The sequence below is a fragment of the Lontra canadensis genome, unplaced genomic scaffold, assembly GCF_010015895.1.
Source record: "Lontra canadensis isolate GAN:19392208 unplaced genomic scaffold, GSC_riverotter_1.0 scaffold11, whole genome shotgun sequence".
Taxonomy (NCBI): domain Eukaryota; kingdom Metazoa; phylum Chordata; class Mammalia; order Carnivora; family Mustelidae; genus Lontra; species Lontra canadensis.
In genome coordinates, this window is record NW_022631005.1 from 3,828,202 (window position 1) to 3,845,488 (window position 17,287).

General features: G+C 40.5%; 1 protein-coding gene across 2 annotated transcripts in view; it reads right to left on the reverse strand.

The window, feature by feature from the left end:
- The window catches only part of TTN (titin), a 269,891-nt gene that overhangs the window by 251,342 nt on the left and 1,262 nt on the right, over positions 1 to 17,287 (reverse strand). For both annotated transcript variants that reach the window (XM_032856015.1, XM_032856016.1), the window contains exons 2-13: positions 15,782 to 15,885; positions 13,450 to 13,653; positions 11,767 to 12,054; positions 11,192 to 11,277; positions 10,859 to 11,103; positions 6,217 to 6,544; positions 5,517 to 5,669; positions 4,694 to 4,834; positions 3,262 to 3,393; positions 1,955 to 2,092; positions 1,226 to 1,363; positions 608 to 745 (exon numbers count right to left, since the gene is read on the reverse strand). In XM_032856015.1, coding sequence (XP_032711906.1) covers positions 608 to 745; positions 1,226 to 1,363; positions 1,955 to 2,092; positions 3,262 to 3,393; positions 4,694 to 4,834; positions 5,517 to 5,669; positions 6,217 to 6,544; positions 10,859 to 11,103; positions 11,192 to 11,277; positions 11,767 to 12,054; positions 13,450 to 13,653; positions 15,782 to 15,872 — 2,082 coding nt within the window. In that variant the 5' untranslated portion in view covers positions 15,873 to 15,885. The remainder of the gene's footprint in view (positions 1 to 607; positions 746 to 1,225; positions 1,364 to 1,954; positions 2,093 to 3,261; positions 3,394 to 4,693; positions 4,835 to 5,516; positions 5,670 to 6,216; positions 6,545 to 10,858; positions 11,104 to 11,191; positions 11,278 to 11,766; positions 12,055 to 13,449; positions 13,654 to 15,781; positions 15,886 to 17,287) is intronic.

Consider the following 17,287-nt stretch of genomic DNA (forward strand, 5'->3'; position numbering starts at 1 on the left):
GACAGAGTCACAGTAGGTTGGTTAATTCATAGAGATTTCACAACTACAAATAGATCCTACAAATAAACTTTTTCATGGCTTATGTGTATTTTGGTTGGATGATTCCTTCTCTAGATTTTAATACTGCATCTTGTTTATCTTTAGCAAGATTTAGTATGACAGGCACTGTAATTTTCTCATCTGGTATTTACAGAAAGAACAAAAGATAAACTTTCACTTGAAAAAAGTTATGGGTAATTTCCTGAAATAAGTCTGTATTTTACAACATAAGATACTGAATTTATAACCCCTCAAAACATACATCTTCATGACAGTAAGATTCATCATGAACTATCTTAAAATCAGCCTGCATGCAATTTCAGTCATCAACTTTCAGAGAACTTCTAGATGTTAATAATAAAAAATGGGAAATAATAGCAAAGAGATCAGTGGGGAGACGAATATGTAGTAATATTAACAACAATAATTTGTTTTTTTTTTAGTTTCTAATCATTTAACCATCTAAAAAATAAATTAGGTTAATAGTATCTCATACATAAGAAATTCTGAGATTGGGATTAATGTATTATGAAAGAGGGGATTGCACACTTGGAATAGCGAGCATCACCTTTTCATGAGAAACTTGGATTTGTTCTTGTCTAGTAGCCATTCCTTCTCTAGTTCTCAGTATTGTTTCTTGTTCTTGGGCTTTAGCAGTAGCAACTGCTACTGTAGACAAGGCAGTTTTCTCAGCTTCCTTCCTCATCTGATTGTTACAGCAAAATCAAAGTTGAAATTGCACAGGGCTTTAGACACACAAGGTATGACCCTTCCCCCCGCCTAGTGGGGATGCAGGATGAAGTCATTCAGGGTTAACTACACAAAAGAAGTTACTTGACAATGTTTGTATAGACAGACTGGGAATCACAAAACACAGAAATGTTAACTAAAAAAAAAAAAAATCTCCACATGATTCCATATATTGCTTTTTAAAAATCAGGCTAAATACGCTCATCTTCATGCAAAGAATAATAGTGGGGTAAAATGAATTACACATGTTACAGATGGATGAAAATCAAGTGTGCGGATAAAATTAATGGTAGGCAGTCAGACATTCACCATTCTGCTTTTAGTGTGGGATTCAAAAAGGAAGATACAGACTAACAATTCATAACACATCGTAGTTAATGGTCTGCTAGAAATTAGTTAAAGATCAACTTTTCCCGTCTCAAATACGTGTATTCACCTTTTCCTGAGTTATGTGAACTTGTTCTCTTTTGGTAGTGATGCCTTCTCTACTTCTTGATACTAAATCTTGTTCTTTGACTTTGGGTGTGGCAACTATGACTTTAGGTACCACTGTTTTCCTAGTTTCTTTCATTATCTGGTCGTGTGATAAAAAGAAAGGTGAGAAAATGGTCATTAAATTTCATACAGCCGCTAATAAAAGAAACAAGTCAAAATGGAGAAAGGAAGCAACTTTCTTCCTGTTCACGGACTCTTCAATCACTTAAAACTATCGTATTTTGTTGCTTGGATCGTCTGTGCTATTTCATTGCTAACAGTATCAAAATAAGCGCAGTCTAGAAGAAAAAAATGTGATCAGCAGTGAAAGAACAAAGGATGCATTTCTCTTCCTCACATTCTTCTTCTTATGACCCACGGGAAATTCTAGTACAGCCATAATCAACACATACTTATGCATTTTGTCGACTGCCCCCAAAACTGGAAGATGGTAGAGTGAACTACAGTGTCATGTTAGTAACAATCCAAAGAAAGTTTGAAAGTTAGGAATGAAAAGTGGCAGTGAAAGCTGGAGAGGTGGCAAAGGGATCATGAGAGATTTGGGGGAGCTTTCTATTTGAGTTATAAAAAGGGGAGGTGAAGATGTGATGAGTAAGACCCAGGATGAACACACAGGCAGCTTGCAAATGACATTATGGAGAGTGAATTGCACACCGGCAGGGGTCATCACCTTTTCCTGAGTTATGTGCATTTGGTCGTGGTGTGTGGCAATTTCTTCTGGAGCTCCCAGGATTGTTTCTAGCTTTGTGGACTCTGCAGAGGCAGCTATCACCACAGACGCAGCAGCTGTCATAGCTGTCTGTCTTATCTGATTTTCAGAGTAAAATGAAGGTTTGAGATTCAAAAGAAATGGTGAGATACCCTTGCAATGTTCAGAAGAATACAAAATGTTTAGTAGCAAGGGAGAATATCACATTTCCATCCTAAGGGCCAACACTTAACGTTTAAAACACAGACTTTCATTTTCCTGAGGAGTCGGCTTCTTTTCTGCCCACCTGCTCCTTCGCAGATTGTCCTAGAAACTGAAAAAGGTCTCCTTTTTGAGGCATGTTGACACATGAAGATCCAGTGGGCAGCCACTGGCAAATGAATGGAAAACCAGAGTCAGGCGGAGCTAGCCAGGAACTGGCATTGCCATGGCAACGGGACCTCTACGCCGTGATCATGCCAAGTAGGGTATGTGGGCATCCAAAGTCTCTCCCTCACTCCAAGGAGAAGGAAACTCATTCAATAGCCTGTCGTCAGCCTTCAAAGGGTATAGAGTATTCTTAGCTAGAATTTTGTAAAAAAATAGCTCTGGGATCAGCAAAGAACAGGAGGTCAAGATTGGTGAGTGCAGGCACAGACCTCAACAGGAGAGTTCTAAATAGATGCTTCTTTCCTGACCCCTTAAGGCTAGATGTCACATGTGGAAGAGAAGAGGATGTTGGTGACACTGAGGTTATTCTCAGGTGGCTCTGTGGCACAAAAGCAGCAAACACTTCTAGGTCACTCTTTGTCACCCAGGAATTGGGACACTTTCTTGAGGAAGGACTGGTGTTCCTTCGGGTCCAGCATCTCCTCACTTTCCCTTGAGATTTATTTGGCGTGTTCAAATAAATGTGTAATAAATGTGTGTACGCACATGCCTTACAACCGAAGTGACTGAGGGCTCAGGCTGCGTGTGAGGAAGCTGTACTGGGGGTAACTGGACTGGGATGGTATCTGTCTTCCATTTCAATACGCTCTAGAAATGTCACTGATGTGCTCCCAAATGGTTCCCACCATCTCCCCACTACTGATCAACTGAGTGAAAAATTGTGGAATGAGAACAGAATCTCCATCACAGAAGAGTTTCAGAGAAAAAACAGAAACAACAAAAAGAAAATACATACAAAAGACTTCTCCATTTAGAGGTTCTGCTAATAGGGTACACGCAGCTGGCTAGAATGTGTTATGTGTCAACGAACTACAACATTGTTACAAAATCAGACTTACTGTTTCTTGAGTTACTTGTTTTTGTTCTTGTTTTGTAGTAATTTGTCCAGTAACTCTCATTTCTTGCTCTTTGGCTTTAGTTGCAGAAATTATTACTTTTGGTACAAATGCTTTTTCAGTTTCTTTTCTTATCTGAAATCAATGATAAAAACAAACTCTTATTGTCTCCCTGTATCTAATGGAAGTGACATAATGTTTATTAAATACAAATAATATAACAAACAAACTTCTTTCTTTCTTTGAGGAAAGAAGCAAAATCTTTTTCTGGAGATATTACTAAATACATCATCTCATTTTCCAGAACCATGCCCTTTTATTGCCTAAACCATAATTTATGCTGCTCAGGGGGAAAAAAGTTGGATACAATACCATTTAACTGAATTGGAGAGTTGCCATCTTCTTTAGAAAGACTTCCAATTTTTCATAAATGAGTATATGGGCAATACTATTCTATGACACTTCTGTCATCTAAAAGTGATCTTAGAGAATTAAGTATTAGAATGGAAGGCCTTAGAAGTAATTTGTCTGACACTTTAGCGTTACAGATGAAAAATCAGGTATGGACAATTTATAATCTATATTTATATGATATTTTTGCTTTGGAAAATTTCCCAATTATGATGGCTTGGAATATCCAGACTTACTTTTCTAAAATTGAGATGTATGGTCAGAAAAGTTTCGTACATATCCCAGGCAAAATGTTTTCCAAATCCTTCAGCCTCTGAAGGAGGCTGTTTGGATCTGGATGCCTAAAGTGTGTGGAGGGGGGACGCAGGGAGTAGTTTTCCCCATTTACAGCTCTCCTCTTTGCCACTCTCAGACACCATCCCTGACATTCCAGATCTCAGGGCTTAAAAAAGACTTGAAAGTTCATCTTCTCAAACCCCCAGCTGACAACTGGCCCCACTGGCCAAAAGCCCAACCAAGTGGCCTTAATCTGATTTGTCCCTGAATGCCTCCAATCATGACTGCCCTTTTCACTTTTTTTGGGTCATTTGACCTAGAAAACCCATGCTGTCCATTCCACTTCAAATCCATGTTCCAAGGTTCTCCTACGGGGTCAGGAAGTAGTTGCCAAGCTATTTTCAAAGCAGTCTGTGCCTAGAGTCCTTCTCTGTTCCTTCCTCAAAATCTACTATCCCTGGTTTGACCTCACTAGAGTCATGTGTTTGGTTAGTGCATCTCCAGAGGGACAGAGATAAAACCCCTTGTTTGTGTTCAAAGAAGTCTCTTTTGTCTACACAAGTGAAGCATTTGGGGACTCTAAGCGACCTTGGTATCTGGTACCCAGGAATACACAGATACAAGGGGATTTTATTAGTTTGGTAACAGTTATGTTGCCCAAGAAACAAAACCCTTCATGGTAAACATTATTATGTGTGCTGACACAGGAACGACAACAATAATTTACATCAAAACCCACTTTTTTCACCTGTTCATGAGTTACGTGCACCTGCTCTTGTTTTGTCGTAATTACTTCTCTGGTTCTTGATTTTAATTCTTGTTCCTTGGCTTTATCGGTGGCAACTACTACCTTAGTAACAGCCGTCTTCTTCTCTGCCTCTTTTTTAATCTAAATTTCAGAGGGGAAAGGAAGGGAAGAGTTTCATGCAACCTTATATAAAAGTTCCAATAATAAATCAGGATACAGACAGAAATGTCACACGAGAGGATAAGGGGGGAAGCTGGAGTGATTTTAAACTATAAAAGACATCTATTCAAATATGAGGTTGGGAAATTATCCTGGATTTATAACACTTTCCAGCCATGAATCAAGGGTCACATTTGTTTTGAGGAAAGTAAAAGCAAAGGTCTTTTGGGGAACCTTGGAGAAAGGTTCCCCAAAGGTCTGCCCTGCAATAACGGTCCCCCCACCCCCGGCTCTTGGAGCAGCTGAGCTCTGGACTGACTAATCTGGGACCACAGCAATGAACACAAACACATTCCTCTTGTTTAGCTGGCTTTCCTGGCCACCCTTTGTCTTGACCCAGGACCATGTTGACACTTGAACAACTTCTCTGACCTCCCATGCCAATTTTTTGCTAGTTCACTCTTGTCTGTCTACCTGCCTAACACAGACCAGGATCTGTAGGTATTTCTATCTTGAACACCCTGGGTATCTCAGGCCATCTTTTGCTCAGAGTCCTAGAAGTCTGGGTCACAGTGGGCTCAGGACTGCTCTCCACACACTTGGGTCGCGGGATTGCCACAGGATCTCTGCACACCCAGCTCACTCTGGCCGGCCACGTGCCTACCTGTTCTTGAGCAGGCTGGATGTGCACAGCAGTCGTGGTTGTCCTCTGAGCAGTGTGCTCTACAGCGCTGATGACTGGTTCTCTCACTCTGGCCATATCAACAGCAGCAACAACGGTCGCAACAGCTGCACTTTTGTCAGTTTCTTGTCTCGCCTGGATTAGAAATGACCAAGTCCATTTTTCAAATGACACACTCAGCAGACAGTACAAAAGTGCAAAGGAAATGAGCGGCCGCGAGTAAAACATATGTGGGATAAGTGTATGTCATTGCCGAGAGAGGGGGCATGCATCATTAAAACCTGTATTTTCTGAAAACCTCACAGAACAGAGACTTTATCCCAATTAAAAATGATTTTCCAGGGCGCCTGGGTGGCTTAGTCGGTTAAGCGTCTGCCTTGGGCTCAGGTCACGACCGAGCCCTGCACTGGGCTCCCTGCTCTACAGGAAGCCTGCTTTTCCCTCTCCCTCTCCCCCTGCTTGTGCTCCCTCTCTCGCTGTGTCTCTCTCTGTCAAATAAATAAGCAAAATCGTTAAAAAATATATTTTCCAAAGCATGAGCCAAATTTGGCCTTCAGTTTCTGTTATGTTCGTCTGTTCATATGCATTTCCCCTCCTAGCCACATGGACACAGCTTCATGGCAGGGTTCCCGTTGGAAAGACCACCTTGAAAGGAAGACAAAGCAGGAGCGCTGGGACATACCTCTGCAGCACCAGCAGCCACAGCCTCCCCCGAGAAGGCAGCACTGGTCGACAGGCTGGCTGCAGCACCCGCTTCTCTGCTGACAGTCACTTGCTCCTGGATCCCATATCTCCTTTCCCATCTCTCCTCTGTCTGGATCTGGGTGGCGCTCGTCACGGTGGTTTCTCTCATCTCGGCTTCAGATGAGGCCACATAGCCCTCTTGCTTCCAAGGGGGAGGCACTTCGGGGCCCGGGGCCATGCCGGGGGTCTGGGTCTTTCGGACGAGTAACGGAGACTTAACGGATCTAATGGGGGATGTGGAAATTCTCCCTGCTGGAGACACGGATCTGAAAACCAGATGGCAGAGGTCAGGAATGGCAAGACCCAGAGCTCCTCTCCCAGTCCTCGGATTTGAATGACGGAAGGAAAATCTGGAAGTGCTTAAGGCAGAGTTTCAACACGTGTGCCCCAATAACCTATTCAGAGGCAGATAATGTACTTGACTGAAAGTAATTTGTTTTAAATCTTGGTAAGCCTTAATCTCATCTGCAGCAACTCCGGAAGAGAACCAGACTGAATTCTAAGCTAAAGAATGTTGTGCCCTGCTCCACCTTCTCACCATTTAAAAAAAAAAAAAAAAGTCAAGACAGCAGAAGATTTTCAAATACAGCAAAAGAAAGGACATGGTGAATATAGTAATCAGAAATCTAAATTTCTCTGTTCTCCCAGTGGGGGAGGTTGTATCAGACAGGTGTCTAACAAAGTAAGGTTTCTATGATGAAAATGCTTGCGCAATTCTGGGCTAAAGGAGTCTCAGCTCTTTTCTTTCCCTGCAGACCTCTCACAGCTTTCACTGTGCCCACAGGCCTGCGAACCTCCAGGCTAGGGAGGGAGCTTTCTTGGGACCTTTCCTGCAGAGGTTTTTTGGGTATGGGCTGTGCACCGGTCAAAGTGCTGTGAACTGCTCTTTTTCATTTTCTCTTTGTTTACCTTCACTCTCATTGTGTTGTACTCTGGACTTCTTTTACTATCCATATAGTTACTATGGTAACTGGCTATTTGAAAATCCAAGGATTCCACCATTTTTCTATTAAATTGATAAAGTGCTTCTTCTAAAATAGTTTTCATTGCTTTTTGTGTATATCCCAAGTGCGACAGCATCGCTTGAAGAATCTAGGTGCTAACTTCTGACATTTATGTCTAAAAAGACAGTCCCTGATCTACACTAATAATTCTAGGGGTTAGCCAACTATTTTAAGATAACATTTTCATAATTCACTTTTTGATTGCTTCTTAATCAACTCTTCCCTGTAGGTGGCAGTATTGCCTCATCATTGACTATAACTACCGGCTTTAGGAAAACATTTACAAATACACTCTGGCATTAACTCACACCGATCATAAGTGAAACAACTATTCTAATTAGGGTGCAAGGCACCATTGATATCTGCTCTAAATGACAGAGTAACTTAATGGTACACTACAATATTAACCAGTTTCATGAAGAAATGTTTACTCCTTTTCTTAAAGAAGGCTTTTTTTTGTGAACATCAATTTACATTTTATACATGAAGTCGTAACCGAGTAAAGGGATATCTGGGGGAACAGGTCCCTGTTTTAAAAGTGACTGCCTTAGAAATATAACAAAAACATCTAACACTGTTCCAAATGTAGATTCTAACCAAATGAAGAAAAGCAAAGTGACATGTACTTCCAAGTTTCAACCTGAGCCTCACACTTGCTGTTCTTCATAAAGTGGGGTTTATCTCCAAAAGAGTTAAAGACATGATTAGCATGACAGGAGTGATTAGCAGCAGGCTACAGGTAAGCCCATAACTGTGAAAAAATCAATGTAATTTGAGTCATTATAGGAAAGTGCTTATTTTTGCTCTTACAATAAAACATAATCACCTGGTCACAGCTAGATACGTGTACCTTATTCAACAAGATATGTTTGCCTTCCTCTATGACAAAAATCAAGATTAAATCATTAGACATTTTAGGAAGTAGTCTATCTGGCATAGCCATTATTTTCTCTACAAATTGCTATTTTTATTTCTTATTTGAAAGCAAATTTCAGGGACTGAGTAATGGGGAGTGTTATTAATGAACTGCCAGCGCTGTTAAGACAGTCAGAACGCTCCACGGAATCAGGGAAGCTCTGTAATTTTAAATGACCCTTAGGCTTGGATTAAAAATACAGGAAGTTGTTATCTCCCCCAGAAATTACATTTGGCCTGTCTTGCGGTTGCATGGTGTGCAAACTTGCAGCAAGCCTGGGACAGAACAGTTTATTTATTTGATAGCAAGACATGTTTTTAAAACTGAGGTTTTGGTTCAAGCCTTCTTTCACGTTAGTGTTTGCCAGTACCTCTAATTTTTCATTGTGGCCAATATAATAAAACCTGGAAAATCTCTAGCTTTTTTCATATATTTTTCAGACATTTGCATTGCTTCTTATGTGAAATGTTTGTCTTCTGTTCATTTTTTTCCCATGTGTGTTGCTTTTTTCCTTTAAAAATTAATTTGTGGATGCTTTTTAATACATTTGCTCTTTCATAAATGTTGCAAACATTTCGCCCCTAGATCTGCTGTTTGCACTCTGGTTCTTTGTGGGGTCTTATTAAGCATCAACGTATACAGTCTTGTACATTATGCAAGGTTTTGAGGCTTATACATTTCATACTGTAGCCATTGCATATTTGATATAATGCTTTCAAGGCAGAAACAATGAAATATCTGGAGGAAGAGACATTTTTAAAATATTTTCACAAATGCACGGTTTAGTTTAGCAATGACCTTATTTTTGCCATACATACATTATTATTTTAATGTAGCTGAATTTCCAAATCTATTTTTAAAGCTCTCCCTCACAAATGTTTTCCTAAATAGCCTCACTTTTTTTTTTTTTTTAGTTTTTATTTTACTTAGTTTTTATTCAGCTTTTTTAGTCAGGTTGAGATTTATTTTGTAAATGGTGTGAGGTAGAGGTTTATATTTGTTTTCATCCAAAAGGAAAGCTAATCAGGCCAGCATTCTTTATGGAGGAAAATGTCCTTTATCCCACTGAACTGAGAGGTCACTTTGATTAAAAATGGAATGTACTGGATGAGGCGCCTGGGTGGCTCAGTGAGTTAAAGCTTCTGCCTTCGGCTTGGGTCATGGTCCCGGGGTCCTGGGATCGAGCCCTGCATCGGGTTCTCCGCTCAGCGAGAAGCCTGCTTCCTCCTCTCTCTCTGCCTGCCTCTCTGCCTACTTGTGATCTCTGTCAAATAAATAAATAAAAATCTTTAAAAAAAAATGGAATGTACTAGATACTTGATGTACTGATATTTCTAGAAGCTCTGTTCTGCTTCTCTGATGTGTTTTCTATTCACTTACCAATACCACAGTGTTTCGATTTCAGTAACTTAAGGAAACTTGAATATTTTTTAGGTCAACTACCTGCTTATCATTCTCCCTTTAAAATTTTTCTTGGCAGGGAAAATCTCTCTACACTAAAACAATGATATAAATTGATCAAGAAACATTTTCTTGTTTACTCCAAATTTTGGACATTTTTTTCAGTTCGTCATATTAAAAACCTCAGCAGGTTAAGCCAAGTTCCAACGGGTCAAATTTGCTATGGATAATCCACCCTTGATCATAGAATTTCTGAGCCCTGATGAGACACACTCACTTTCTGAAATACCTCCATCATAACGAAGCTTAGAAGCCCATCTTATTTTCGATGGAAAATGACATAAGCAAATGCAGAGTATTTAGAAGGTTTTACTTCTTATCAGAAAACAATTATACAAATTGTTCTTATGCTCCACCTACAAAATACCTTCAACTAATTATCTCATTGAATCCTCACAACACACCTTGAGAGCAATCTTATCGTGATTTTCTTTAGAGTACACATGATAATGACTAAGACTCTAAGTGAATTATTTAACCTCTTCAGCTCCACTCACCTATCTATAAAATTAGGAATGATAATTCCTAGAGGTTGCTGTGAATACTTAAGGAGATAATAACACAGAATGCCAATCAAATGTCTGACAAAGAGAAAGGGGCTGATATATAGTAGTGATTATTTTATTGTCATTATTATTTCCCTAAGTCACACTGTTAGCAAATGATCAGGCTGACTGAACATAGGGCTTCCAACCCTAAATTCTGTGCTCCTTTTATTTCCCAGCTTTCTCTCAGCTCCTAAAGCAGAACTTTGTTAAATGGAATACAAATAGGAATTCAGAAGCAGAGTTTATAAAGTCGTCCAATTTACCTGGGGACGGTGAAGATTCGTGAAAATCATTTTCAGGACCTTTCAGCTTACCTCCTTTACCACATGCTGCAGTTTTGATTGCTTCCCCCTACTTCTCTTCCTTCTTTCTCTTATTTCTCATCTTACTGGATGAAACCTAATTCAAAAATGCATAATGACTTGCTCTCCTTTAAAAGGCTTTACCTGGGACGCCTGGGTGGCTCAGTTGGTCAAGCAGCTGCCTTCAGCTCGGGTCATGATCCCGGTACCCTAGGATCGAGTCCCACATCGGGCTCCTTTCTTGGCAGGGAGCCTGCTTCTCCCTCTGCCTCTGCCTGCCACTCTCTCTCTCTGACAAATAAATAAATAAAATCTTAAAAAAAAAAAAAAAAGATTTAATAGGCTTTACCTGACAGGAGACGGGGTTGGCGCCCGCACGTGTCTGACCGGGGACGGGGAGTGTCTTATCGGCGATGGGGACTGCTGGCGGGCCAGCTGTGCTTTGGCAGCAATGGATGGTGGTGTGGGAGACCTCGACTTGGGCTTGGGAGGTATCCTAGGGGGTGCTTTATGTGGCAGCTGTTGCCCAGCGGCTCCATCCATGACCATCTCAACTGTTGCAACTGATCTGGCATCAAAGTGGGCTTCAAACTTCTGTAAAAGACGAAAACAAAGGGCGTGTTGAGGGGGAACATTGACAACTTTTCCGAAAGGTCTGAAAACCAGCGGTATAGAAAAATACCTTTTCAATTCGGGTTTGTCTTGTTTCTGAAATCTGAGCAGTCGAAACAATTGTCTTTGTCTTTTTAGCGGGTACTACTTCTTCACCTGTGGGGAGGGAAAGACCGAAATTTAGGAGGAGGCACAGCGAACCATTTCTGAGGAGCCAATGTTAATTCTGACTCCAAAGTCAATCGAATTTTCTAGTTGTCTCAATGGGGGAAAATGCAGGACGTTTTGGATTTTGCATTAGTATAAATTAGGTTTTAAAATAGAATATGTTCATTATTAGATAAGGATTTACTTAGGACCATTTTTTTTAACCCACCATTGGTCAATAATTTGAAAACATAGATAACTTAATGGAAATAGTGTCCAGTTCCTAACGGCCTTAATAAGTGCAGAGCTCATCAGTGAGGCTGAGCTCCTGCCTGGAGTCTCAGACTTTTCTTTTCATGGGCCTTGAAAAGCCAGCTGCCTGTTTCAGCTCCCAGCATCCCCGAGGCCCCCAAGGGGAGGCAGGCGGTCCCCTGGCCCTCCTGCGTCCTCCTTCAGTAAGTACTCTCTCCTCCCGGTTGCTCTGCCTCTGCCACATACCTTGAACCAGCAATTCGGCAGTCGAAGTAGCTCTTCCAACGCTATTGGTTGCATTTACGGAATAGGTCCCGGAGTCTTCAGGGTACGCTTCTGCAATCAGTAAGCTGTAGAGGTCGCCTTCTTGTGAAATTTGAAAATCAAGGGAGCTCTGGATTTCCGCTCCATCCCGATAGAACTTCACCACAGGTGTAGGGATTCCGGTCACTCTCACTTGGAGTCGTACTTGGCTTCCTTGTCTCACGGTCATGCTCTGCAGTCGTTGAACAAAGTTGGGTGGTGCTGTCTCTGCTGCAGGGGGAAGCGAGGAAAATCAGGACTCCAGCCAGGGTGCTCCCAATAGGTGATTTTTAAACCGTCCCAGCTCTGTTTCCAAAAGGAGGTGATGACGCCCTGAACCAAACACCCTTGACTGTCCTTGAGCCCAGTTCATGCATAGGAGAGCAAGAAAGGAGCCAGAAGATGGCAGAAGGTAATCCTGTCACCATATTTTATTTTTATTTGCTTTGTTTTGTTTAGGAGCTGTAAGCCACCACTGTTTGTTTTTTGTTTTTTAAGAAAAAGCCTCGATATTGTAATGTTTTTAGAGACTCTTTTGGACACTTCCTCTCAGCCTCACATCTAGCACTATCTTAACCTGTTAAAGTAATTTTGTGTATTTCAGTAAATTGCATTGAAATGAATTCTGATGGTTGGTTTGATAAGGGAACCTGTGACTTACAAAATCACTCTTAATTTAATGTCAAAAACCCTAGGTTGTCTCCAAATTGATGTATTCAAATAACCCAAATATTTACTTGCATTTAAACATTAATCCAAATAGTGACATGATTTAATGTTAGTTATGTTACAGAAAGGGGATTTTTTTTTTTTTTGGTCCATTATGTTGAAAGAAATTTTTTAGAAATGTGAAGAGAGAATGGGATCAATTTTGACATGTTTTTGAGTAATAAACTGTCACCCCTGTGCATTTTCCATTTCTGAATTTTCTGGATGTGTGTTAAAGTTCACACATGATGTTCCCTGATGCATCGATAACAGCCCTATACTTGAACAGTGTTGGTGGTATAGTTTATTGGCTAATCACATATAACATTATGTAGCTCATTATACAGATACTGTTTGTCATGTATAAAGTAGAGAAATGACAGAGGCTATAAAGACAGGTGGTAACTTTTCTGAGGAAATCTTGTTATGCATCTGCCTTTTTCTGTGCATGTCCATGGTGTAATAGTTTTAGATATGGAAAGTAAGTAAAGAATTATTGAACTTCATAGATAAAAGCAGTGTTTCTTGAATGGGTGGTCTGTGGGGCACTTACATCAGAATCATCTAGAAGCTTGTTAACATGTAAATTCCTGGTGATGTACCTGTTTCCTTAATAGACTTATAAACAAGGCTCCAAGCCTTTCCACTTGCTCAGAAACATGGTTTGTAATACACCCTTAACATACTTTTGAGTGTTTAATACGTGTACAGAGGAATTATTCTCAGCCACTTTTGTGCTGTATTTTGAGAGGAGAATTAAATTTTACACAGCAAACAACTCTGCTATCAATGCAGCCTCCAGCAGGCCCTTCTCTCTATCTACTTGTTCCTCAGTAGCTCTTCCCGGACCTCCTTCCCCAAGGGCTGGAGATGCCCTGGAGGGTGGGGCAGAGGCTAGGCAGGTCCCCTCCAGCCCACCTGTCACGAGAAGCTCAGCAGTACTAGTCGCTTGTCCAGATCCATTGGTGGCTCTCAGGGAGTATCGTCCACTGTTGGCTTTAGTCACGGCGGGGATCGTCAGTCTAGCGCGGCCATCGCTAAAGGAGATCTGCACGCCGGGTAGAGTGGAAGTGGAAATTGCCTGGCCATCCCTAAACCAGCTCACCTCAGGAACTGGGAAACCTGGAGCACAAACACAATTCATCTTTAAGTTGGAATGGGGTCCTGCAACGTCCTCTGCTCTGTCCTGCTATGTCCCGCTATGCCTTGTCCTAATCCCAGGGTCCACTTGCACACAATTAGGGAGGTCTGTGGGTTTGTGTAGAGGTCAGTACCTCCATTTAATAGGAGAGGAAGGAGGCCAAAAGAGGCTCAGTGGTTTTTCCAAGGTCCCTCAGCTAGCGGTGCACCCAGAAGACTAGAATTTCTACCTCCTGCCCTCCTGTCCCAGGTTCTCCCTGATACAATTTAACAGACATCATTAAAATCACAAAGGGGATTTATAAAATTGTAGAGCCAAGGAAACTTTGAAATAAAAAGTGACTGTCGTCCTCTTCAAAAACAAGAGCAAAAGCAACAAAGGATCTAAAAGGGCTGCCTAGTAAGCCCGAGAGAACAAACCCATTTGGGTCCCTCCTCTGTGGTCGCAGGGACACTGTCTCCTTGAACTCTTCTGCCTTTCAAATGTGTAATCAGTCAAACAAAGTGCAGAGAGAGAACTGGGCTCTTGTAGAAGATGACACAAAGCCAAACCTAGTCTTACAGAACAACATGGATTCCAGGAGTTGCAGGTAGAAAAACCAGATTCTCTTTAGTTGCCATAAATTGTGGAGCTAAGAACTACATGTACATGGTTCGATAATTTAAGTATATTAAAATTCTGTACATTTGGAAGGCAGGAAGCAAATTCAGAGCAGTGTTTATTTTATATTAAAATGAGGAAGCGAAGAGAACCAAGAGAACATTTATTTTCTTGTCCTTACATTAACCAATCTCCCACCATGGCCAAGTGAGTAGTTTATTTGACTAATTCATGAATGTCAAATATTTTCAGTGGTGTTTTCTTAATAATTAATTAGCACATAGTGTGAAAGAACAAGCAGCTATGAAGAAGCAAGCTTACACTACTTCACAAATGGGCGTAATTCCCACTGAAGCCAATTGTGTTCTGCACAGTTCAAAAGTTACTATTACAAGATACATAAGCATATTATTGGAAAATCAGAGTCTATCACATGTGAGAAGAATGGAATTGGTCTCTATATATACATATAATTGATAATGAAGAATGATTGTATGATATTTGTGCAATGTAAATGTCTTATCCAGTTAGGAGTAAGATTGGCACATAAACTAGAAGACAAAAGGAGGAAGGAAGAGCTCTTATTTTATATCTTTATTAGAAGTCAAAACATGAAAAAAAGGGGGGGGGGACAGGGCACCGTGGAGGTACAAACTTGATTTTCGATTAATCCATGCCATTTTATACGACCAGTTACAATACTACAGATGGAGACAATATTATTAAATAATTTGAGATTATTTACAATATAGTTTGTAGATTATCCTCATTTTCCAGAAGATAGTATGTCCTAGAAATCATGCATTTTTTTGGAACTCTAAACTGAGTTAGGAAGAAGAATAAGAAGGCTGAAAACCGCAGAACTTTCTTTCAAATAAAATTCTAAGGTCAATGTTTATTTCTCTTTAATATATAGACCTCAGTGGCATATACTATTTTTTGTTGTCGTTTCCAAAGATTGGAAAATCTTAATTCACTAGAATCCCTTAATACAGATCGAAAATACAAGAATAAGATCACTAGGAGTTAGGTCAACTCTGAAAGTTTTCAGCTTCTTAGGAAAGTCCACCACATTGTTATTTTCCACTCTTGGGCACCCAGAGAACCCCACCCCCCACCGGCCCGCCCACTCGCCTTGCCCCACAGCTCTGCAACCTGCCCCTACTGGGCTTGGGTTCCTGGCTTCCATTCTGGCTCTGCAGCTGAACCCAAATATAGAATGACCAAATTTGGTCATACTTAGCTGCTGGATTCTGACAGCAATTTTAATCCAATGCTAATTATTTTGCTTCGTGGAATTATAAATATGAATAAAACATTTCCAAGCCATTATATTGTCAGATTTTGTCAGGACTCTGAAGGGTATACCCTTACGATGGCCCTTCCATCCAGCTGGACCAATTTTACAAAGTGAAAGCCAGGCTTTAAACTTGGCATCAAGTCCTACAGCTAAGTTCACACACGGTGGGAGGAGGCGAGGCGAAGGCAAGTGCGCACGCGTGAGCTTACCACTAATGTGAGCCTCAAAGGTTGCGGAACTACCCTCCAGTACCACAACACTTTGTAACGGCTGCTTAAACGTCGGTGCTTGAGTTGTCATCTTTTCAGGCACTCTGAAAAGGAAAAGAAAGTAAGTTAGAAGGTCCCAGCTAAGGGCCACTCGAGCTACTCTGGAGACAATGGAGGCACACCTTTTCCAAACAGATTGCCCCTGAGATCATCTGTGGGCCCTAGAGGGATGGGTCGGCCTTCTCCTTCGTGGTTTCAATTTCAACACGGGACTCAATTGATTTGGGAGCTTAATAAAATCGCAAGACCAAAGAGAAGGGGTGGGGGGCGGGTTCCAGAAAGAAAGCAGAGCAAGGAATGCCCCCTAGTGGTCGAATAGGGAAATTCCGTTTTACCAATGATAGGACACCTAAGTGACAGATAGCAAGAGGAAGCTGGAGTACGTGGGAGCAGAGAAGAACAATAAAAGATGTGTGGAAAGAATAGAATGAATCTGTGCATCGGTTCAATGGTTGGGAGATAATTGTTAAAAAAATTTCCTTCCTCCCAATATTTTTCACTCACTCACTCACTCTATATTTTTAAGGTTGGCATTGATTTGGGTCTTACTAGTATCACTTTAAGTAACTAGTATTACTTTGAGTCCTTTAAATAACCCAGTAATTACTTCAAGTAAACTAGTACTACTTTAAGATTAGTTTAAGTAATCTTACTAGTATCATTTTAAGTAATTACCTTAATTAAGTAATTACTAGTATTACTTTTAGGAAACTACTTAAAATAGTCACCAAAACTAAAAATTTGAGCTTTTCAATTTCTTCCCTTACTTGGAAAGTTCTGGCAAGTCTTACTGACTATGCAGACCTTTTATAGACCGGACACAGTGCTTTCTATTTCTAATATTTCTTCATATTATACTTGCTCAATAAATGGTGCTACTGCTCAAGTCAGTAGTCAGGGAAATTTAAACTTCCGTGAGTAGGCTAACTTTAATTACAGAGCTGAAAGAAAACTACTGACTTGAGTACTTAGTGAGGAACAAGGTCCAAACCTGACAAAGAGAACACTGCTGTGAAATGTAAAAGAAGTTAAAAGTCTCATACTTTTTCAATACAAATATTCCAAATCAAAGAAAGGAATATGAAATTTGCAGTTCAGTCCTTTTAAGTGGAAGAAAGTACTTTGTCCATCAGTTCCAGAGAGATGATGTGAAGAATTTTCTGATGCACAAATGCCTTATTATTCAATGCAAGCACTCCACTATTCTGATATAAAAAGCAGATTCTCAATTGTCTGTTACTTCATTACCGCTTTTCACAAAATTCTGTTCACTGAAAATTTATGGAATGGTAATTTTTCTAGTGACAATTCTGTACCTTATTTTAAGTTTTTACTTTGTTGCAAAGAAAGGGAAACCAGGATTCCAAGACAATAAAATGTATATTTGGAAAACTCAAATAATATCTAAAAGTTTTTGTGAAACTTTTGTCAAGAACTCCATGTAGC